General features: G+C 43.2%; 1 protein-coding gene across 8 annotated transcripts in view; it reads left to right on the top strand.

Annotated features, from left to right (window-relative positions):
- The first annotated feature begins 21,638 nt into the window (after positions 1-21,638).
- Positions 21,639-24,992, top strand: part of BTRC (beta-transducin repeat containing E3 ubiquitin protein ligase) — a 161,705-nt gene continuing 158,351 nt past the window's right edge. For 6 of the 8 annotated variants that reach the window (XR_006739261.1, XR_006739262.1, XR_006739263.1 and 3 more), the window contains exon 1: positions 21,644-21,797. Coding sequence is in view for 5 of the 8 variants with exons in the window: in XM_045568588.1 (XP_045424544.1) it covers positions 21,750-21,797 (48 nt within the window). In the remaining 3 variants the exon portion in view is untranslated. Of the gene's footprint in view, positions 21,798-24,992 lie in introns of all 8 variants that reach the window. The other 2 variants (XM_045568584.1, XM_045568586.1) reach the window with 2 other exon arrangements.

Genomic DNA, 24,992 nt, shown 5'->3' with positions numbered 1-24,992 from the left:
CTTCTGTGACTACTCAAATGTGGATAGTTCTCTCTTAGCATCCTTTACTTCCTTTTGTGACTACTTGATTACAGCCTGTATTTTCCCACTGAACTCTGAGCTCCATGAGGGCAGAGACCATGTCTATTTTACTCACCATTATATCTCCAGCACCCAGCACAGTACCCAGGGACCAGGGACATTATAGGTCTATAAATATTTGTTGAATGAATGAGGGAATGAGGGGCCTGCACAACCACTACAAGGCTAAGAGCCCTGCCCCTTCCTTCCTCCTGCTCTTTCTTTCTCCCTCCCTCCCTTCCTTCCTTTAGCAAACATCTACTGAATGCCTTTTGTGTGCCAGGTACTGTCAGAGGCACTGTGGCCATAATGCTGAGCAAGTGAAGACAGGGTCCCTGCCCATGAGGAGCTCAGCAGGGGAGGCAGACAGACAAATAAGACAACCGTGGTGATAAGTCTGTCCTGTGCAGCTTCACTCTGGGGAAGAGCCACATCCTCACCTACTGGCAGAGTCACCCACAAGTGGCTGATCCTCTAAGGTCACTCTCCCCAAACTTCCTCCAGACACAGCTCAGCCACCTTTGGGGGAAAAATACCAGCAAATGAAAGAAACTTTATTAAAGAGTCATAACTGGAATTCTCTTACTAGTGATAACAACAGCAAGAAGCATCTGTTGAGTATCAACTATGTGCCAAGCCCTCATCTCATGTAATCCTCACAACAACTGTGACATCTAGGTATATTTCCCCGTTTTAGAGATGAGGAAACTGAAGCTGAGTTTAAATAGCTTGCCCAAAAAAATGTCACACACTTGGCATACAATTGGTGCTCACCATTATTTATTGAGTGAATAAATAAATGAAAAGCTAAGTAGAAAAGACAGGACACAAACCTGGACTCTCTAGCTCCAAAGCTCCTGGTCTTGCTACTCCTCAGTCCAAGTAATTAGTTTGGATTCTCAGGGTCAGTATTGGAAAAATGACCTGATGTTGGGCTTAGGATTCATGTTTCCCCAGCTCTGGGCCCTCATCTATCCACCTATGGCCTTCCCACAGATACACATGTCACCTCAGATGCCAGATCTAGCCAGGGCAGGAAGATTAGGTCTAGAGAAAAACCAGACCTTAAGCCCTCTGGGAGATGCCTATAAAGTGAACCTTTCCCCATCCTGCCCAGTCTTCCTTCAACACCCTAGGCTTGGGGTAACTTATCAAAATGTCTAAGAAAGGGTCTTGTGTGAGATATGGAACATCACTCCTGCATACATAGACTCAATCATGTCTTGTAATATATCCTTTTGTGCCTAAGCTATGTGGTCCTTTCTCATGAATTTAGAGATGTTTACTTACCAGATGGTATATAACTATGTGTGCATGGTATATGTAGACATGTGTTCATGTATGTATACATATGTATTAATATTAGTAAATCCATCCTTTCATCAGCTCTCTCATGGCCCAATGGTGACTACTCTGTATATGCAGACACCGAGTCTGCACCCTGAAGTCCCCTGCCCACAGACATCTGCCCTGTAGCTGCCTTTTCCATTTGCTTTTCTCCTCCACTCCTAGAAACTGCATGTGACCTTCCAGCCAACGCTCACAGGCCACAGAGTGGGATTCTGTGCTATGTGCTTCCTCTTATTTTAAGGAAAGTTCTACTCCCTGGCGGTGGGTAACTTTTTCTTTTTATCAAAGTGCTAATGCAAACATGTATCATCAAATAGATAATATATGCCTGGCACACAGTAACTTCTCAATTCGTGTTAGCTATTAACATTATTATAGCTCATTTGTCCTCCCTGACCAGAGGGCGTCCCTCCTTCCACCACAGCCCTCCTAGGGCTGGAAGTACAGTGCCCATATCCACTCCTGCCAGGGAGCTGTGTGAGGCTTGGTGCACTTGTAAGGATCTCCTGGGGTTGGAGGGCTTTTGGCCATTGTCATCTATATTTCTCAGTAGGACAAAAATCTCACACATCCCTGGCAGGCAGGACTCACTCATATTTTTTAAAGTCTCCATAAAATAAGTCTCAGGAGTCTCTGTAGACATTGCATCCAAAACCTTAAATTGCTACGACACAAATTGTTTCCTAAACCCATCTTTCTGCAGCTGACATCTTTTTTCTTAGGCCAAGCCTGAGGCCAAAGCCACTGGCCAATGCCCACCAGAGAAGTGTAGCTCCAGTCACAACACATGATAATTTTCACTTCTTTCCTTTGGCCCACATGGTCTGCGCTCCTAGCTAGTGATCAGTTCTGTGGCTTTGCCAGGAGCTGACATTCCAAACCAGACCCACTTCTTCAGGTGAAGCAAGATATCATTCAAGTTGGACAGATATAGAACATTCAATGGGCAGGTGGAAGGGAGGAGGGAATGAGAGAGAGAGAACACAAACAACCAAAGAATCAATAAAAATTCTCCAGACAATATCTGTCCTTAAATTGGCATAGGGTACTTTTTTCAGGGTCTGTGTAAACCCAGGATTCTGTGCCTAGAGGTATATTAAGATTTAGTTTTATTGCATTGTCTTTGGACAGGTAAGAGAGGGAAAGGAAGATTATAGGAACAAATAAGCTAGAAGAGGTTGGTAATGGATTAAAAACTGGAATCCAACCCTATCCATGTGTTCATTTGATTCCCACATTTTCCTACCCTCTTTATTCCCACTCCCCTTTCCCCTACCCCTAGACTGACATAAATGATACCTTGATGGCTATTTCAGCTGCAACCCTATATATCCAGAGAAGCCTGAGCTCCCCAGCTGCCAGCTAACTCTGATCCCCTAATCCCAAAGAGACCAGCTGGTCAGAATTCTCAGGGATGGCAGACCCCAAGTGCAAATTTGGCTTCTGCTACCAATAGTCTCTGATCACGGTCAGATCACTTAATTTCTCTGCATATTGGCCTTAATATTAGCCTTCTGCTCCCTCTCCACACACACCATCCCACATGATAGGAAGAAGCATGCTGAATTTCTTGAAAAACTATTCCAGATAATCACCTTCCCGTCTTCCATTATTATTACCAGGTCAGAATATAGTCCTCATGAGGATTAGCTTGATCTTGGGTGGGCTAGTCGGCTTTACTGATGGCCTGGACAGCTGTTTAGTCATCGGTTACCAGGAGAGAGTGAGGATGGATCAGTGCAGCTCAACCTTGCTGCTGAGTGCATGACCCGTTATGATAACAGCAAAGATAATTTTCTAGCCTCCTGGCTTGTCTGGGGGTTTTGTGAGTACCTATGGATACCGCATGGTTAAAACTGTATCAGTGGAAAGCAACAGCCAGCATCCAACCTGCTTGGAGCTCGGTATGATGGCGAGGGGATGTCTAGCATGGAGATAAAACTGAAAGGCCCTGCAAAATGGAGACTAATTGATGATCTGAAGAAATAGCCATAAATTCCTGTTAACTGTGGGTCAACACTCTTGCTCTCCAGGCTTTCCCAAAGCCAGAAACTCAGTTTGGTGGTCACTGCCTGCTCAGTGCCACTAAATTCTCTGGTAATCTGCAGAGATGTGTAATTATGCTGTAGTTAGTGATTGTTCACTAAGTAAACTCTTGGTGTAGTTACCATGTAAGTCAACGGTATTTACAGGATATTTTTTCTGCCTGTAACTCAAAGCCTTACCGAAACAAATTGGAATTGCCTTCTGGAGGCCGTTGTTATAAATTACAGACCCAACATCTGTCCACATCTGCAATGTCTAGACAGCCTGTCTCAGCTACAAGAGAGAAGAAAGACGAAGGAGGGAAAGCGAGGGAGACGTGAGGACTGGCAGAGGGAAGTCTCATGTTCATACAGTTTTCTCTTCAGAGGTTTACCCAAATGCATGCTGTGCTGACTTCTGAAATGCACCTGAATCATTCAGCAGCCCAACACCCAGCTCTGGAGAGTTCGGGGCCTGGTTGTCACCCCTGGATATGTTGGCCATGCAGCCACTTCTGTTGGGCCACACCTCTGCCCCTACAGGCTCTTAGAGGTCACAGCGGGCCCGGATGGAGTTACCAGCACAGAGACTGATCCGGAGAGCTGGCTGCCTTTCCACACCTCCTCCAACCCCCTCCGGCTCTCTGACTCTCACCCCCACCTGGCTCAGCTTTGCGGAGTGGGGTGCGGCATTCATTTGCCTACCTTTCCTGTGGTCCTTCTCCTGCACCCATGATAAGGAGCCTGCCCGTCAGCTGAGTGATTGTATTTTTTTACAGTTCCTAGCACAAACCTTCTCATTTATATGTAAAGCAGCCATTAGTCATAGCTCCGTTCCCACACACTGCCTGATGTACAATCACATTTTGCAGCGGATGAATCTTTCCACACAGCTGCTCTGCTATGAATAATCCGTCTCCAGGCCCATAAATCAGAAAAAAATCATGCACCTCGTTCGCCTGATCCTTACACAAAGTCATATATTTTACATGAGGACGAGCTAAATATTCATGAGTCTTAAAGGCTTTTTTCATAGGCACTTGTTGGGGTTGTTTTCTACTATTGGGGGATACCAAGGTTGTGTTTAGGAGAACTAGGGATTTTAGAGAGGAAGAGGAGGAGGGAGAGAGAAAAATCTGTGTCAGCCTCTGTGTGTGTTTAAGAGAGAGAGGAAAGAAAGAGAGAGAGAGATCGATTGAGATTCCAAGCTTATCTCTCTTAGTCTAGGAGTCATATGGGACAAAGGATGCTCATGTGAGGTCTTAAAAACATGATAAATACTTGTTTACCTGAGCTTCCTTTATGCTCAGAGCCGTGAATATTGCCTCCCTGACCTTCAAGGTCATTTCATGAATCTTTGCCCTCTGACCTGCAGAGCAATGAATTTGATCCTTCTCTGTCTGTGCAGGGAGGTGGCTAGGAGCCCCTCCTGGATTTGATAAAAGCAGAATTTGGGATGAGGGAGGAGGGATGGTGAGGAAATCAGCAGATGCAAAGGAAACCACTCTGGTGCAAACAAAGCTTTCTATCTACACGTAATTTAAGGTCTCCAGCAGCTCCCAGAATTCCTCACATGCCCCATTCTTGTCCCAGAGTGCATTTCAGGTGGCTTTCCTCATCCTCTGCTTTATTCCCTTCCCCTGGTGTGTCTCCTTCCACTCACCCTCTCAGCATCCCTAGCCCTCATCTCTGCACTCTCTTCTCTCTAAGGCTTCTTCTCAGATGGCCCATGTGCTCTTCTAGGGATACTGTCCCTGGACAGCCCCTCAAACTTTCCCTTTCCCCCAAAATGCAAAAACTGACCTCTCCCAGAAGTCTTCTTCCACTAAACAGAGGAGGGAGAGTTACTTGTCTTACTGTGCAAGCCCCACCCTCCCGCCTTCCCTAGCTAACCCACTCATCACACCAACCGCTCTGCTGGCAGGTGCTTTTTCATCTTATTCTGGCGTTCGCTCCGCATTTGTCTGTGTGCTCAGTGGCACTGTCTGTCTGACTCATTAATGCCATGGTCTGCAGGGGTGATGATGTGTCCTCAATTCCCTTGGAAGGGTAGAAAATTCTTCTTCCTAGGTTTCACTGACAACATGAGGAACCTATTTTTAGGTAGACATTTCTCAGATTTAGCTCTAGATCTGAGCTCCCAGACCCCTTTAACCTTCAGTGGATCATGATAACACCTTGGGTTCCAGTAGCTGTCCTCAGATGTGAAACTGTATCAAAACTGTCCTGGCACTTCAGTGGGTTACTTCTCCATTTAAAATCACTTCTCTGTTTAACAGATCAGCAAATGGAGGCATAATCTTGGCCAATTACTTTCTCAAAGTCAAATCAAGGAGTGATGACAGGAAGCTGCAATTACTGCTGAGCTGACTTTGGTGATTTTGACTCTGGCATCAAGCTTTTTCTACCAACTTCCAGGGCCAAAGGCCAGGGATCCAAGCCTCTCTCCATTTCTCTGAGTTCTGTAGGCTTACCTGTTGTTCTGCAGCCTCTTGCTTGCTCCTCCGGCCCTCAACCCACTTTTGCTAATGTTCAGAAAGAATTAAGTCAAAGAACTGCCAGAGAGAAGGAAAAAGTCCAAACAATCACAGATGGCAGACTGGCAAATTTAATTTAAAATCATTCTTTATTATCCAAAATATTAAAATTAAAGCTATAATGCCCAAAGGAAAACACAGATTAAAACCTCTAATGTTTCACGGCCTCTTCCTCAGGGGGTCCCCAAAACACTGAGTGAAATGCTTTTGAAAAGAAAGCAGGAGCACAGCAGCAAAGAGCCAGCTGTAGATCACTGAGCCAAACACTCGGTGACTGACCCAATCAGCTTCCCTTAAAGCCAAACACCAACTGTTTCATATGCAATTAATGATTGCCCTGGCAAATTAAAGTGCATCAAGTCATCACAGGCATCGTTGAATGAGAAGACACACAGCAGTCACAGGTATCTCATCCCTGGCATCTACATAATGATCTTACTAGGCTCAGAGATTTAATTCTGCAAAACACCACACACTAAGTATTTATATTCATAAAAGGGCTAAGAAAAAAAAATGCCCACATGCTACCTCTAGGCTCCTCATTTACCTAGAATAGGCCGCTAGCTCATTTGCTGGGGTCTATGGTTGGGGGTGAAAGGCATGCGTTAAGTGTCAGTAGAATCCCAGTGTTCCTGGCCCCCAACTTCACCTTTCAAAGGGGGCTCATTGCTGGATGAGCCCAAGAGAGGGCACAACCCCTTCCTTCTCAGGAGATGCCAAAGCAGAAAAGGAGGCCCCTTTATATGTCAGGGTCAAGAAAGGGGCAGTAAGGGTGCAGTGAGTGGCATGCACCTGTAGTCCCAGCTACTTGGGAGGCTGAAGCAAGAGGATTGCTTGAGCCCAAGAGTTCAAGTCCATTGTGGGCAACATAATGAGACCCTATCTCCTATCCCCCCCAAAAAAAGGAGAAGAAGAAGAAGAAAAGAAAAGGGTGAGAGATGGAGAACATTTGTTCCCCATTCTTTGGTGCAGAAAATCAAAGTCCAGAGAAGGACCTGAGATGGTTACAGTCATCCTTTACAAATTCCAAATTCTCCATTGCAAATATAGTTCTAATTTTGGATGCCACTAAGCTTGAACTGTAGAACTGAACAAAAGGGTCTCTCCAAATAATCATAAGTAAACCAATGCTGATGGAAAGGAAATGTGTTTTCTTTGATCTTTTGGATTTGTCTGGGTTTCCTCTACTGAAGCCTACTTCTGAGCTTATGGCCCTTACTCAAATATTCTCATTTCAGCACACTGCTGGGCCTGAGCACCACAGCATGTAAGGCACAGGACCTCACCTGGCTTAGGCTAACCCCTATCCTCATTGGGTTGCCAGGACCACTTCTGTGTCCATCCTGGAGACTGCTCTCCTCCCCCCACTGGCATCTCAAACCCAATTCCTTTAATCTAGCCCCCTCTGCCCTTTCTCTCTCCCTGGTAGAAAATGCAGTTGATGGAGCCTGTTTCCCGCGCACACCATGACTTGGAGCCTTCAGCAACTTTTCCAGGGCTCTGCATATTATAATCAAGATGGGATCAACTAATAAAAATTACATTGGTTACAATCCAAAAAGATTAACCAGCCTTAAGGGTTTTATGGCTATGCATTACACTTTTCAATTTTCCTACAATTAAGCTAACAACAAATAATATTGACAAATAAACTGTCAGATCCGCTAGCTGAAGCCCTGCTATGAGAAGGGAGGGTGGTTCTGCATGTCTGGCCATTTCCTATTCATAAGGTCCAGCCTGTGAGTTCTAGCATGCTGGGGTGCTGGCGCTGAAGCCAATCGGGTGGAGGGCTGATGAGGAATGGTTGTTGGCCTTGCTCCTAAATAAAGAATTTTAAAAAGATAACAATCCTGACTCCTGCCTTCCTGCCACCTGAGAGGAATTTTCTTGGTTTCTACTGATTTCTCAACTTACAAACCTGGGCAAGGAGACCTGTATTCTCAGGCACAACTATATCAACTCATTAATTAGTTTGGAGTCACAAATCCAGGCCCTAAAATAAATTAGACCTAGCACTAGCAAAATTTCGGGCAGGTAAGACCAAGAGTCTCAGTGGAAACCCTCTCACACACATATGCTGAGAGAGGTCTGTGGCAAGACAGCTCCCTGCCTGGCTGCCTGGGCACTGGGGAGGGTGAGCAGGGCTGGAGGAAGGAAGAGTTAGTTTGTAAGAGGAAAGGGGTTTCTGGAGCCTGTAAGATGTTTTGGGCCCTGTCTGCAAAGCTAAGGCCCAATCACTTCTCCAGTTACTTCTATTACTCAGTGTTGGGGAAGAACCCAGTGGGAGGAGGATTTGGGAGAGGACTACAGAGGCAACAACAAAGACTGATAATTGTCATGGTTTAATCAGAGTTACTACAGGCCAGGCACTATGGTGAGTACCTTCAAACATTAATTTATTTAATCCTCGTGGTAATCCTATGAGGTAGAGCCTAGTATCTTTCCCCATTTTACAGATGAAGAAACTGAGGCTTAGAGAAGAAGTTCAATAACTGATCCAGGAATTTAACCTAGGTTTTGATTCTAGAGCCTGTACTCTTAACCACAAAACCAATGAAAACTGCCAAATGGTTTTCAGTACAAAAAGTGTCTTTTGATAGCAGGATCTATAATAAGTTCTGATGAAGCTAGAAACGGGACTTCTAGCGTCAGAGTCCTGCTTACTTTGATACTGCATTTAGTTTTCATTAAAATCAATAAATTTTGATGAAATCCTAGGCCACATAGGGGAGTGAGAGGATGCTATGTGTTTCTCAGATTATGGCTGGAGGACAATCTTCTTTTTTTTTTTTCTTCCCAATGGCCAAACCCAAGGAGGACAATCTTTAAACTAAGTCATCTGGGAAGCTTGTTAAAATGCGAATTCATGGGCCCCACTCAGTCTCCTTGATTGGAATCTCTGAATATGGGGTTCATGAAATTCTTGATCAGAATTTCTGAATATGGGGCTGTTTAACAAGTTCTCCAGATGAGTCCTAGGCATCTAAAATTGGAAAGCCACTAGTATAAACTATGAGCACTGCCCTCAAACAGTTCCTAAGCAAATCTGAGCTCTCCACTTTGGCATGCAGGTCCTCACTAATCTGACCCTACCCAGCCTTCGCCTCCATGCTCCTTGTTCTCATCAGTTTCATACACGCATACTGCATTTCTTCTTCCTTTCTTTGTTCTAATTCACCCTGGTCCCTACACTCACCTATGCTCTCCGCTCCACTCCCCCGCCCCTGTATTTGTGTTTTACACATCTGGGTTTGGTATGGCCTTTTTCTTTCCTTCTCTCTCTCTTTTTTAATGTAATTTTTATTTAAGTATAATATACATACAAAAAAGTACACAGAATAAGTAAGAGAACAGCTCAATCGATGCAATCAGCATGGTGCGTCACTCTTTCTCTCTCTCTCCCCAACACTAATTTGACTCTAAATAGCACTGACAAGTAATTTAAGTTGTTCACCTCTTAAAGGGGTAGCAAAAAGGGGAAATTCCACCAAACATCACTTCTTAAAGACTTTTCCTCAGAAGCTTCTCCCCACCTAAATCTTTCTTCCTTCTTCCCTTCCTTTCTCTCCTTCCACAAATACAGTCAACCTTCCATATCTTCAGGTTCCTATCTGTGGATTTAACCAACCACCTATTGCAAATATTTGGGGAAAAAAAACCAATAAAAATAACAGTACAACAATAAAAATAATACAAACAAAAAACAATACAGTATAACAACAATTTATGTAGCATTTACATTGTATTAGGTATTATCAGTAATCTAGAGATGATTTCAAGTATGTGGGAGGATGTGCATAGGTTATATGCAAATATTATGCTATTTTATATCAGGGATTTGAGCTTCCAAGGATCTTGGTATCCCCGGGGTCCTGGAACCAACCCCTGACAGATACTGACAGCTGCTTGTGTATACTGAGCACCCACCACGTTGGGTGCTGGGGAGATGATGATGAACAGGATGAACCCGGCTCCTGCTTTCATGGGGCAGGACAAATGAAAGACAAGTAAGAAAACAGTAATCACGACTTGTAATGAATGCTCCGAAGGAACTCCCTGGGTGTTGCGGTGCCTAAGGGGTGAGGAAGAGCCAGCCCTGAAACGAGAAGAGAGCAGCGTAGACAGGAGAAACAGCAGAGGCAGAGACTCAGAAGGGACATACCTTGGCCCTAGGGAGGAATTCTCTCTCCTCTGACTTTGATGGCCTCTCTTCAGCCCCCTTCTCCCACCTTCTGAATCTCTTCATTTTTTTATCAGAAGCTTGTTACCCTGTCTGCCTCTTTTTATACAGAATGATCTACCACCTTCTCTTTCAGCACAATAAAAGTTCAACACAAACCCCAGCTCCTTAGTGAGATAGAGAATATGAAAGACTGTGAATTTGCACTTTGATTTTTTTCTTTTTTCTTTTTTTTTGTCCCAGAAATGTTTGAGTAGGATTTATCCAACCTAGTCTTTGAAATCAACCCTCAGTCTGTCCTCAGTGGAGTTGTCCCTGAACTAAGTCTACAGCAAGCCTCTAAGCTGCTTCCTTTCTCTGGTTTCTCTCAGTTATCACTGGGAGAATCACAAAGGGGCTCTGTTCTGGAGCTCACAGGTTTAGAATCAAGAGTCGCATTGGTGGTTTTAGCAGCTGCACTGCATTGTTTCCAAGGGAACACTGGCGCAGATGTCCCTGCGTTGAAGGGAGGGGCAGTGCAGTCCATGCCCCCAAAGGGTGTGGTGGTGTGTCATTTTAGTTCCCACCCAGTGCCCCCAAAGGGTGTGGTGGGGGTGTGTCATTTTAGTTCCCACCCAGTGCCAAAGAATTGAATGCAACGGTTGGCCTGCTGTAACCACAAGCAGACCTGACAATTCAGGAGGGGCTCCTTGGCTCTGCAGTCTGGCTTCTTCCCCTCCTGCCCAGTGAGTGCAAGGCCTTTGTGCCTGACCCTACTGGGAGGCAGAGCATGTGCTTCCACTCGCCTCTTCTCTCTTTTCCCCTGGCACCCCTGTCCATCCTTGGACCCTCTTTTATTTCTGTCTCCCATGGTCTGGCCCCTTCTCTGAAGGACGCCCTCAGTCGGATTTCCTGACACTGAATTGGGGAGAACGGTGGCAGGTAAACCCCCATAAGACAATAATTAGTTCTTTCAAAAGCCCAGCTTTACATACAGTCCTTGGCACATCTCCATATTGTGCAATAACATGGCTTCTTCCTGTTAAATTCTTTACATCTGGAGAAGGTGCATTCAGACAAACAAACAAAAAACTACTCTGCCGCACTTGGATTCAGGCTGAGCCCTCAAAGCTTAATTCTGGTAAATGAATCTCTGTTGTGCCCTCTCTGGGCTGAGGCCTTGACAGGATTCTCTGTCAGGTCCTTGTCATCATCATCATCACCACCACTGTCTAATGTTTACTGAGTCCTTACCGTGAGCAGGGACCTGGTCCAGCTAAATCTGGACTGCTAACCCAGAGCTGAGGTTCAGTCTCCCGGGCCGTGAATGAAGCAGACCCTGGGGCCAGCACTGGAACCAGCATGGAGAACCCATGGACAGGGCATAAAGTGTGGACAGGTTGTTTTCTGACAATTGGGACACATTTGGGACAGTTCTCTGACAGAGACTGGAGAGTGGCATTCAGTCACATGTCCATTTGGTAACTATGTAGAAAGGAGCTCACTTAGGATAAGGGAACTCTACATTCAGGAAGGCGTTGAGATCAGAAATCCGCACAGAGCTTTATGACCGTATATATTGTAAGCCACGGATGTATTTATGGCTCAAATACCTAACATTTGCATCAACATAATCCAGAGGAGGGGGAGAAGCAGTGGGTGGGGGTACACGTGAAACAAAAGTGGTCATAAATCAATATTTTTGAAACTAGGTAATGAGTAAAAGGAAGTTCACTATATTATTCTCTTTACTTTTCTGTATGTTTGAAAGTTTATATAATTGAAAGTTAAAACATGCATGCATATTCTATGCTTTTTTTTTCTTTTCTTTGTGTGTGTGTGTGTGTGTGTGTGTGTGTGTTTAATTCTAGCTGTTTTCTTTCCTTGGTTGTTTTGTTATTATTTCTGAATTAAGGTGCTTATTTAAAAAAAAATAGCCTATTTTATCTGTGCCAAGGACAAACTAAGTCAAATGGGTTTTATTTGCGTTTGGGCCAGTGAGAAAAAGACAGTCATGGGCGCCTAGAATCCAGGTACAGTGATGGTAAAAGGGACAATCGTATGAGAATCCCAAGAAGACAGATATTCTGGGATAGGAATCCAGGCCTCTTTGGAGAGTTGTCCTGGCTCCCTCCTTCCTACTGCTGCGCCTTCTCAGAGTAGCTCCTCTCAAGAAATGTTTTTTGATGCATGGAGGAGATTGTGTTTAAGGAGTGATTCTCTGACATTAAAGTCCTGCCTTTCCTCCACTTCCTCTCGCAATCTGCTCCCAGCCCTCCTGAGGCTGCCAGCCTGACTATGTGGATTTCTCTCCATTTGCCTACTGATTTCTCTGTTTGCCTACTAATGTGCCTGCCGTGGAAGCTCCTTCCCACTGAAAGTCCCCCTGCAGTTTTTCCTGGTGCCTGCTTCTGGGGCCTCCTTGAATGACGAGCCCTGCCCTGTGGGTCTGTACACCTTCTAGATCTTATCCACCCCTAAACTGGTCCCATGCTGAAATCTGCCTTTTGCCTTTCCAGACACACTCTCCATCCTTTCCCACCTCTCTCTGGACCCCAGGAGGCAAACCCAAATGGGCAGTATCAAAGGCTCTCCTGCCCTCAGACTTCTATTTATATTTAGCCAAGAGAACATAGAAGAATTGAGGGCAGGAGGATGCTGGTGTATAATTCTTCCAGATCCCTCCCTGCTGGGTTGCTGTGGAAGTGCTGTGTTCCTTTTTGAAGGCCATAACTATTGTCAAGTGGCTCCCCTCCCCTCAACTACCTTCTCAGGGTCTTGGTAGCCATTCTCTTCCCTTGGCCCTTCAGGTCTAGGAGTGGTATGGCTCCCTGCCATTGCTAGCGCAGGGGTGTGCACTGCCCTGTGTTGGTCCCCCTAAATTCTGCCCACACCTTTGCAAATAGGTCCTTAACTAAACACGTGTCTCAAATTAATCAAGTTTACATGTGCCAGGACTTTGATATTGGCCCATACTGTTGTAAGAAAGCCCTGGTTGGTGGCCGGGCGTCGTGGCTCACGCCTGTAATCCTAGCACTCTGGGAGGCCGAGGCGGGTGGATCGCTCAAGGTCAGGAGTTCGAGACCAGCCTGAGCAAGAGTGAGACCCCGTCTCTACTAAAAATAGAAATAAATTATCTGGACAGCTAAAAATATATATAGAAAAAATTAGCCGGGCGTGGTGGCGCATGCCTGTAGTCCCAGCTACTCGGGAGGCTGAGGCAGTAGGATCGCTTAAGCCCAGGAGTTTGAGGTTGCTGTGAGCTAGGCTGATGCCACGGCACTCACTCTAGCCAGGGCAACAAAGCAACACTCTGTCTCAAAAAAAAAAAAAAAAAAAAGAAAGCCCTGGTTGGTATATACTTTTTTTATGTTTTTGTTTCCTCTACAAAATAAAAAGCTTCTGGAAGGCAGGGCTCATCTCTTACCTATCTTCAGAGTGATAGACACATAGTGAGTGTTTAAATTCACTCTTAGAACTAATCCCAGCCTTGATCACATCTTCCTCAAATGGCATTTTTGGGAGGGAATGGGGATCGAATGAAAAAATAGCTTCAGATGATGTAAATTCTGGGAAATTATAGCAGCCAAATAAAAGAATCCACCAACTTGAAGGAATGGTAGTGGGGGAGTCTGGACATAGGTCAGTTAAAGAGAAAACCTGTTCAAACTTTGACTAAAGGATACAAAATAAAGTACGGTAAATACCATTGGTCAAACAGGGCCTAACAAAGCCAATCACAGAAGTCATGGGAAAAACAGCTCTGTCAGCACAAAACTGATTGATTTTCCAAACTGGGAAAAACATGTACCAAATATATAAAGTGTATTTTTATAACCAAGGTAAATACTCTTTGTTTGTTTAGGCAAGGGTTTCTGCTTTGGATGCTACTGTTAATAAATAAGAGACGCTGTCACTGCATTTAAGCTCTGGAGTTACAGTAGTACCTGTAAGGAAATCCTGACTCCATAAGATATTGCAAGAGTGATTGAAGGTGGCTCCCAAGGCTAGGTTGTACAAGATATTATGGCTTCTGCCTTACTCAGTTGGATTCTCTGGGGGAATTTAGCCACCATGTTGTGAAGACTCTTAAGCAGCCCTGGAGAGAGGTCCACATCGCAAGGAACTGAAGCCCTCTGCCAATAGTCAGCACCAAATTGCCAGCCGCGTGAGTGAACTGTCTTGGAAGCTGATCCTCTGGCCCCAGTTAAGCCTTCAGGTGACTACAGTTCCAGCTAACATTGACTGCAATCTTGTGAGACACTGGGGTAGAACACTCAGCTAACCTGTTCCTGAATTTCTAACCCATATGAGATAACAAAAGATAACAATTTTTTAAAGGTAGCTGTGGATTTGAACTCCTGGGTTCAAGTGACCCTCCCATATTAGCCTCTCAAGTAGCTGGGATTATAGGTGTGTGCCACCACACCTAGCTAACAAGTATTTATTATTGTTTTAAGCTCTTAAGTTTAGGGTTACTTGTTATTCGACAATAGATAACTAATACAAATGCATAACCTGGATCTAATCGTGAAGAAATATCAGATAAATCCAAATTAAGGAACATTCTACAAAATAACTGGCTTATAATCTTCAAAAGTGTCATGGTCATGAAAGTTAAAGAAAAGATTAAGGAAGTGTTCCAGATTGAAGGAGACCAAAGAGATATGGTAACCAAATATAATGGGAGATTCTGAACTGGATCCTTCTAGTATAAAGGACATTGGGACAATTAGCAAAACTTGAATGGGATCTGATGATTAGATGGTAGCTATGTATCAATGTTAATTTCCTGATTTTGGTGGTTGTATACTAGTGGTGTACAATGTACTTGTTTGTAGGAAATACACACCAAAGTATTTCGGGGTTCTGGGGCTTCGGGTTGGCAACTTACTCTCAAATTGTTCAGGAAAAATCATTTTGTACTGCACTTGCCAGTTCTCTGGACATTTGAGATTATTTTAAAAATTTAAAAATATACCCCAAATGGACTTAGTTGATAAAAATTACTTTGGTTACAATCCAAATATATTGATTGGCCTTAAGAGTTTCATGGCTACACATTACACATTCACAGATGGTGTCTGAGGTGGGCATTCCAGGCAGAGAGACTAGCTTGGGAATGGCCAGAAGAGCAGAAGATAGGCAGATGCAGGGAGCGTTAAAGGTGAGTAGATGGGTATGACTCGAACATTCAATACAGAAGAAACAAGAAAGGAGAGAAAAGGTTGGGAGACTGGGGAGTTTTAATTAAATCCAGCTTGACTATATCTGTATTTAGGAACATTCTACTGTAAGTTTTTTATGGGTATGTAAGCTTTTTATTAATATAAAATATGCATATAGAAAAATATAAAAATCATAAGTGTGCAGCTCAATGAATTTTTACCCAATGAACACATCTGTGTAATCGCCACCCAGATCAAGTAACATTACAACTCCAATTCTCTCAATCCCAGTCCCTTGCCCCATGGATGGAGGTGCAGGTGATGGAGGCCAACTGGCTCCTATGGACACCTGATAGCATCTTCAGCAACTTCTCACATACCTGCATTTCTTAAAAATGGGCTGCCACTAAAAGCAAACAAAACATAAACATGTACTCACACCTATGAAGACAAAGTGGTAACAATGAAATAGCAAACAGAGTGTAAAGTAACTAGTCTTTATCCTTTAGAATCCAGTTCAAATATTATTGCTTTTGTAAGTCTTTCCCTATTCCCCAAGCAGAGCTAGTTAACATCCTATATTTGATGCTACTATAGGACTTCCTGCATTCCTCACTTATAGCACTTATTATATGTATTGTATTAATAGTCTTGGTTTTAGTTTTTTCCGGTCTTCTCATAAACAGTGAGGAAGGAAACGTCTCTTTATTTCTCTGTATACCCTTCATGGCAGGGAGTTAATCATCACAATAATAATGATTAACACTTACTGAGTTCTTACCATGTACCAATGCTCTAAGTGCTTTATATGTGTTAATTGACATGATTCTTAGAGAAACCCTATGAGGTTACAATTAAAATTCTTATTTTATAGAGAAGGAAAATGACACACAAGGAATAGAGGCCAGATTTGAACGCAAGTAGTCTGGCTCCAGAGTACTGTTAACCACTGTGGTATATTGTACTATATAAAATAAGTTTGCAATGAATGAATGGATAAGTGAATGAATGGTAAATCATAATTACTCAATTTGTTAATTCAAGTCACCTGGGGCATGAACAGCATTTTGGTTTAAATATATGATTGATAATTTTTTGGAAACACTTAGTCTAGAACAGTGTTTCTCAACTTCAGTATTATTGACATTTTGGGCTGAATAATTGTTTGTTGTAGGGGCTGTCCTGTGCATAACAAGATGCTTAGCAGTATCTCTGGGCTCTACCTGCTATATGCCAGTAGAAGCCCCCACTCCCCCTAGTTGTAACAACCCAAAATGTCTCCAGACATTGCTATATGTACTCTGGGGGACAAAATTGCCCCCAGCTGAGAATCACTAGTCCAGAAAAACATTAACTTAAGAAAAGTTACTTTTTGATCCAGCAATCACACTTCTCGGTATATATCCCAAGGAATTGAAAACAGTATGTGGAAGGACATCCACACTCCCATATTCATTGCAGTATTATTCACAATAGCTAAGATATGAAATCAACCTAAATGTCCATTAATGGGTGAATGGATAAAGAAAATGTGGTATACATACACCATAAAATACTATTCAACCTTTAAAAAGAAGGAAATTCTGTCATTTGTGAGAACATGGATGAACCTGGAGGACACTATGCTAAGTGAAATAAACCAGGAACAGAAAGACAAATACTTCATGATCTCACTTATAGGTGGAATCTAAATTAAAGTGGAACTCATAGAAGTAGAGAATAGAATGTTGGTTACCACGGGCTAGGGGTGGGAGGAGGAAGGAAATAGGGAGCTGTTGGTCAAAGGGTACAAAGTTTCAGTTAAACAGGAGAAATAAGTTTTGAGATCTATTACACAGTAGGGTGACTATAGTCAGTAAGAATATATTGTATATTTCAAAATAACTAGGAGTAAATTTCAAATGTCTTACCACAAAAAAGGTTAAGTTAAATGAGGTGATGGGTATGTTAATTAGCTTGGTTTAATCATTCCACATTGTATACAATATCAGATCATCACACTGTACCCCATCAATGTATATAATTATGGTTTGTCAATTAAAAATAATATTAATTAAAAAACAAGAGCTACTTTTTGATTGTGCTAATGGAGGAAAGGGAATAAACATAATTCAGAAGAGCAGAAAATGCAAAAATCTCTTCTTTTTGTGGTAGAAATTGCTAGTTGCCTATTGCAACTACTAGAAGGGCACTAGCTCAACCTTTCTCCTCCACTTCTGCATTTGCACCTATATGCTCCTCCTCCTAGTCTCCCTCTGAGGAGACCAGTCCCTCCATCTGTCCCAGATCCTGTTCTGTCCTATTTTCTCAGGAACTGGCTCCATCATTATCCCCTCTCTTTTATCTTCAATCTTTCTCTTTCTAATAGAGCTTTTCCATCAGGATTTAAATGTGCTTATGTCTCTCACTTTTTTTAATTCCCCAAGTTTTTATTTTTGGAAAATTTCAAACCTTCAGAAAAGTTGCAAGAATAGTCCAGCAAATTCCCATAACCCTTTGTCTAGATGGACCAATTCTCAACATTTTGTCACATTTGCTTTGGTTTTCTCTCTCTGTCTCTCCCATCCTCCCTCCCTCTTTTTCTTTCTCTCTCCTTCCCTCTTTCTCTCTCTCTCTCCATATTAATATATATATACATATATATACTTTTCTTTTTTCCCAAACCATGTAAGCGTTAGCTGCAGACATCATAATGTTTCACCCTAAATACTTCAGCATGAGAACAAAGACATTCTCTAATACTTTTATTCTCACAATTATCACACTCAGGAAATTTAACATTGATAGCATACTATTATCCAATATAACCCCCTATTCAGTTTCCGCTAATCGTCCCACTAATGTCTTTTATAGCTGTTTTCTCTCTTGTGTGTCAATGTGTGTGTATGTGTGCATGTGTTGTTCTAGCATCCAGTCAGGGCTCATTCATAGCATTAGTTGTCATACCTCTTCAGTTTCCTCTAAAGTCTCCCTTCTTTCAAACAAAACAAGGGATGCTTTCTTCAGACCTCCAACTTCTACCCCTAACCACTGTGATACCTCTTCTCTCCTTTCCTTGATAGCCACAGGTTTTGTAAGAAGAGACTCAAGAATCTTCATGTCCTCAGCTCCCTTTTTGACTTGCTGCAGTCTCTCTCTCCCGATGGCATTTCTCTCTCCTGATGATCCACACTCACTGGACTCTCCTCCTGCCTCTCTGGTCACTTCTAGAGCTGCTTTGCAGGTTTCTCTTCCTCTGCTCACCCTGTAAATCCTATGGTTCTTCAGGACTCTGTTCTAAACCTGCTGCTCTTTCAACTGTTTGTACTTTCCTCGGGTGATGCCGTCCTTTCCTGGGGGAGCTTCAGTTACCACCTGCATGCTGGGGATCCCAATCTGCAGTCCAGGTCTTTCTCTCTGGCTTTAGTTCCAAATATCCAATGGCCTCCCAGATGTCTGAATCCATATGGAAGTCTTGCAGGCTCCTGGAAGCAATATGTCTGAAAAAGAAATGATTATCCCCCTACCACCTGCTCCTTCTATTGTGCTCCCTGTCTCAAAAAATGGCAACCCTCATTCATCCAGTTTCCTGAGCCAGATACCTAGAAGTCATCTTTGACACATCCCTTTGATATCATCCATGACATATCTAATGAATCACCAAGTCCCACCAATTCTATCTCCTTGGTATCATAGGAATCCATCTACTTTTTTCTGTTCTTGCCACCTCCCTCATTTAGGCTGCCACCGTCTCTCCCAGGAAGATTTCAGCAACTTCATAATCCTTTTCCCAAACTTCCAGCTGTGCTCCTTTCTAATCTATTCTCCACCCTGGACTCTGAGTGATTTTCTGAAAATACAAATCTGACCATGCTGTAGCCCTGCTTAAAATTTTTCTGTCATTTCCCACAGCTCTCAGGATAAAGTCCAAATGCCTCAATGTGGCCTTAAACTGGGGTGAAAGTCAAGATATTTTATAGCTGATAAGTAAGATATAGGCATTGACCCCAGTTAGAAAGGATATCAGCTAGTTCACCTAACCAGCTTATGCCACCTAAATCCCGGCTTACTCACAGAGCTTCATGCTTTTGTCCTCTGCAATCTCGTCTAGGCCACTCTTCCACTAAAGTCCCATGGATCTTGTTTTGGTTCCCAGAATGCATCATGAAAAATACAGTTACCTTTGCCTGGAATACTCTTTCCTGTGGCTCCACTACCATCCCACCCAATCTCCAGCCCCCAGAGCTGCCCTGAAGGGTACTGACTGCTCTATCTAGATAGAATGGGCCTTGGCCTAAGGCAGTGGGAGCATCTGAGGAGGGAACCTAATGTGAATTACAGTTTGCTGTTAAAAATGTCTCCTTCCATTTAGGCACAAGAACATAGTGCCTCAATGGGGTCAGCAAACTTTCAGAAGTAAAGAATTAACTCCTGACCTTTTATGAGGACACGGAAGTAACGGGAAGGGGGAAAAACCTTTCTTTAACACCCAACTATAACAGCATGTCTCCCACCAACTGAAATACAAATACCCTTTCCTACCTTCTTTGGATCTCTTGATCCTAGGATTAAGCCTATCAGATATTCAAAAATTAAATAGTTGTTGGGTTTTTATCACTTTTGCTTCCTGTCGACCTTGAGCTTTGATTGGCTGTCCTACACATGTCTTCAAAAGTCTTTCAAATACTTGAAGTTGGTTGTCATTTTATGTTTAAGTGTTCTTTCTTTTCAGAGTTAAGCATCCACCAATATTTTCTTTCTTGGTCTTCCTGCTCTTGCCTATGTTTCTGCATATGATGTTAATAGAACATGGTGCCCATATCTGAACCAAATACTCCAGGAGTGAACTGGGTGGTTCAAAACACAGTAAGACCACAAGCCTCTTTGCCCCAAACACTACTTCTCTTCAAGCTGCCTAGGACTTCTGTAGTTTTTTTTTGGTAACCATGTCACATGCCTGCCTTGGTCCTACGAAAACTTCCAGGTAGTTTTCGTACAAATGAGTTTTAAGTCTTCTCCATTTTGCACTTGTGTTGAACTTTTTTTTTTAAATTCAAGAGCAAAACTTTTTATTAAATGAAAGTCTATTATGTATTAAATATTATGCTGAGTTCCGTGGACATAGGGATGATTAGGACAAAGTATCAACAGACTAGATATGTAAGGTCCACAAGGGAAAGCGACTGGATCTGTTATGTTCACTAATGAATCCTAATTTCTTGAGATGATGTCTGTGCACAGTTATGTGTTTATTATTTATTGAATGAACTAAAATAGTTACCATGGAGATTTTTCCTATAAGTGAAAAGGCACTTTCCTAATTCACTTATTTTATGAATTTAGATATTTTGTACAAGGCTATCATAATCTATCTCATTTCTTTATTTTCTTTTTTTAGAGATGGGGATCTCTCTCTGTTGCCCAAGCTCAAGGGATCCGGCAGCCTTAACCTCCCAGAGTAGCTGGGATTACAGGTGGGAGCCACTGCACCAGGTTTATAATCTACCTCACTTTTAACCCAACGCTACTGCTTTTCCTCCTAAAGTAGACCCGATTTCCAAAATAAACTCATATTGTCACTTTCAAGGCCAAAGACAATATTTACATGCTTTATTTGTTGGATGGTCATTATACTCCACTATCCAAAGGCTTTTGTAAATTCCTGTTTGACCCTTAGAACAGGGCTTACGTCCCAGGGTTAGCAATTGCAGGCTATGCTGTCTGAGTTCTAAACACCAAGAATTTCATGAGCCGACTTCTATCAGGCTCTGACTCGCTGTAGGGGAGAAAAGATTACTTGGGAGAAGTGAAGGGCGATAGTTTAGGAGAACCTTGAAATTCTGCATTGGTCTGTGAGCTGCTCCCAGGTGCCCACTGGCCCAGCGCCTCTGGGTCACAAACTTCCTGCAGACGCCAGACATATGAAATTTGGGGATGTCCGGCTTTCTAAAACCAGTTAGGGAGGCCCTAAGACCCCTGATTCCTCTCACAGTTTTTCCCAGTGTTCGGGCTACAGGTGAGGTACCGGTCGCCATCTTGATAGCAAACGCCAGGAAAGCCGCCACTGGCGTCGCTCGGTAACCACGGAGACACCCGTGCCCCTCCCGTTTCTCATCCATAGAACCTGTAAACTACACTTCCCATCAGCCTATTTCCGCTACTTGACCACGGGTTGTCCAGATTTGGCTTGTCGGCAGCCGCAGCGCGGCCGCAGTGAACTGCGGGAGTTGCGGTTCGCGGCGTGGCCCCAGTTTTTTCCTGAGGGAAGCTCCAGAACTACAAATCCCGTGAACCAGCGGGCTCCCGCATGAGCACGAAGCAGCTGGTTCTCCTTGGCCCCCCTGCCAATGCCTGAGAGGTAAGAGGGGGCGGGGGGAAGGAAGAGGAGGCGGGATCCGGGCTCTGCGTTGGCTGCGGCCTGGCATCAAAGGGGCGGCCCCGGCGGAGAGCAGACCCAGTGGCCCCGGCGATTATGGACCCGGCCGAGGCGGTGCTGCAGGAGAAAGCACTCAAGTTTATGGTGAGGGAACGGTGTAGGCCGGGGAACGGCGGAGGCGGGGGCGTTGGCAGCGTCTCTTGAGCTCGGGCCTGGGCCGCCCCCCCACTGCGGGACTTGGCAGCGGGACCCTGGGCCAAGGCCCGTGACGAGGGCGGCCGGAGGGACGGGATGAGAGCTCCGGGAAGGAGGCTGGGGGTTGCAGAGCGGACCCAGGGGTGGGGGCAGCAGCTCCGCCATCTTGTGGATGAGAGGCCAAGTGACAGCGGGAGCTTAATCGAGGAGGGGGCACCAGGCGGCGCGCGGGGCCCAGGAGGGAAAGGGGCGTGGGGACAGTTAGTGAAGCCGGAGGAAGCCCAGTGGAGAGACGCCGTGAGGCCGCTGGCAGGGCCTTCCTGGTGTCAGGGTTACTGCAGGTAAGGCCCCGAGAGGAGGTGCATTCAGGAGTAGGGAAGGGGAGCACGGGATAGTGGGAAGACAGATATTGTGGGTAGGGGGAGAATAGGCAGGGCTGGATGCAGATGGATTCAAGGGTGGAGGAGGGAGAGGCTGGTGGGAGGCTTGTAGTTTTGTGAAATGAGGAGGGAAGATAGGCTTTGCCTTGAGGGTGGAATCTTAGCTTGGCCAAACTAATGTTGACAAACTCTGGAAGGGAAGAGGCCTTACGTAGGAAGATTAAGGACTGGGAAAGAGGACCTAGGGCTGTGGGGACAATACGTTGGAGAGGAAGAGGGTGTTGACTATGAACCAGAATTAAAAATGTCGGGAAAGGGATATATACTTTGAAAGAAGGTAAATATTATAGTTAGGACAAGTTGATGGAAAGTAAGAGGCCGATTGGTCAGGAAAACGTGGGTATAGGAGATTGGGGGCAAAATTAATATCTAATAGGCTAAAGCAAAACAAAACTTAGAGCTAAATTGTGGAGGTAGTAAAATATGGGGCCAGGTGCTGTATCACTTTCTGGGAAAGGAAAGGCCATGGAGATTAGAGTTGCAAAGACCCATAAGAAGTGATGAGATCTGTGGAGAAATTCAGAAGATGAAAAGGGTGACTGTAGGTAGTGGGTTATGTGAGATTAAGTCAGGACTGGTGGTTTACCCGTCAGTTTTAGGTTGAAGCACAGTACGAGCATGGATTGGACTTTGTGTGTTTAAACCCCTTGAAACCTATTTAACTGTATCATGCATTTCTTTTGCTATGCTTATCTTTGGCAAATTTATATGGTCTGATATTTGATGCTTTTAATCTGATGCTTCTTGTATATCCCAGGTGTAAAACCAGACTTTGTGATTACAACTAAAGGATGATGGAATGAGTAGACTTTTAGTTTAACAGGTGGCCTTAGGACATTAATGTTATTTTCATTCAAGTCTTGCTTTTTTCAGAAGCAATTGTAACTTGTTATTCCAAATCTTATTCCTTTGTTAAAAAATAGTTATTTTGTGTCTTCGCCTAAAATACCATGACAAATCTAAAAAAATATGGATACTAATCTAATTGAATTTAGGCTGTAAACTGCCTAAAATCCCAGGAATACTTTTCCAGAGACTGGCCAAATATTAAGAAGAGGTCTTGAAATTTTTTTTGGACTTTAAAAGTAAATGAAAGTTGCTTTATCTCTATAGCCAGCTTCTAGATTTAAATCAGAGAAGTTCCTTATTTTTGTTTTCCTACCTAGAGGGTTGATTTTTAATCCTGATCCTGACACTTGTGTCAGATTTATGGAATAATGTGAGTTATAGATCATAAAGAGACATTATGAGATCATCCTTTTTACTCCCCATTAAGAAGCCCTCAGCCTAGGAATATCCTTAACCACTTCATCTCTGCCTTGTACCAGTGAGTTATGTTTTGATAATGGCCTCCTGATTGAGTTAAGATGGACTTGGAGATGACCATGTAGTAGTTCGCAGCTTTTAGGGCACCATAGATTATAAAATGTCGAATCAGTTTCTATATGGAGAAGCCAATTTTTTCTTTAATTTTAGTTACTTTCATTTTTGACCTTGCCTGCTATTGTGGCTGCTGTTTGAGAAAAGGTCAACTGGAAGACGGTCATCAAGAATGACACCTTAATCAGAGAACAAAGAGTTAGAGATTTTATATTCTCTTTCAGCTCAGTAACAGTCTTATCATGAATCTGAGTAAGTTACAACTTCCCATTGGTCTCCTTTACCCTGCTATAGCATGTTTATTCAGAGTCAATTTTGAGATAGGAATATATTTTATTTGAATTTGCATCAAGTAATTAGTGCACAGTACACATGGAAAGACTATCCTTTTAATTAAATAGAAAATTTTGTTCAGTATTTGGCTTTGCTCTGGCTTTACCGTTTCCCTCAATTGTGAATCATTAGTGACAACTTTTGTACAGATGCCCTGACATCTATAGTTAAAAAAAAAAGTAAAATTGGTTTAAAATGCCAATATGAAATGGATACTCTTATGAATTTGCTCATTACCACATTAATGTAGTGCTTCAATTAGGAATTTTACAATAAAATCTTATTAATGAGACTGTTAATTTAGAGTTGACCAGAGTTGCCCTTGGATACTTGTGAAAAGTAGTTTAAGCATAATGTTTAATTTCTAAAAACAAATGATATGAAAACTCTAGTTTGCATTAAATAACTTGTGTGCTAATGTCTCACATTCAGCGTTAGCAGGTCCTCAAGGACCTTTCCGGATACTACTTTGGTCAACAAAAGTATAAGTATAAACCTCAGAAAAGATAAGTAGAACTGGAAGAGGACCTGGAAGAGAAATGAAAATGATTGAACATAGGCCTCATATATATATGTAATGTATGAAAGATAAACTGAGGAGAAATTTGAAGCTTATTTTTAAAAATAGACAGGATAAATATATTCTTGTCCAACTAATCCCAAAATCAAGTAGAGGAACTTGAAACTTGAATGACATAATTTTAGGGCACATAAAGTTTCTTATAGAACTGATAGATATAATATAAAAGATGATTATTGTTGTGTAACAAAGCACTTCAAAATTTGGTGGCTTAAAAGAAGCAATTTATTATTTCTCTCAAATTTGATGGTTTTTCTGCTTCCCTTGGTGTTGGCTGGGGTGCCAGCATGACTGGAGTGTTCCAAATGGCCACATTCACATGGCTGGCTACTGGCTGAGAATTCAGGTAGGGCTAAAGGCCTTCAGTTCTCTATGTGGGCCATTCTTAATGTGGCTGCATGGATTTCCTTA

The sequence above is a fragment of the Lemur catta genome, chromosome 14 (genome assembly GCF_020740605.2).
Source record: "Lemur catta isolate mLemCat1 chromosome 14, mLemCat1.pri, whole genome shotgun sequence".
Taxonomy (NCBI): domain Eukaryota; kingdom Metazoa; phylum Chordata; class Mammalia; order Primates; family Lemuridae; genus Lemur; species Lemur catta.
This window is presented reverse-complemented; position numbering and strand designations above follow the sequence as displayed.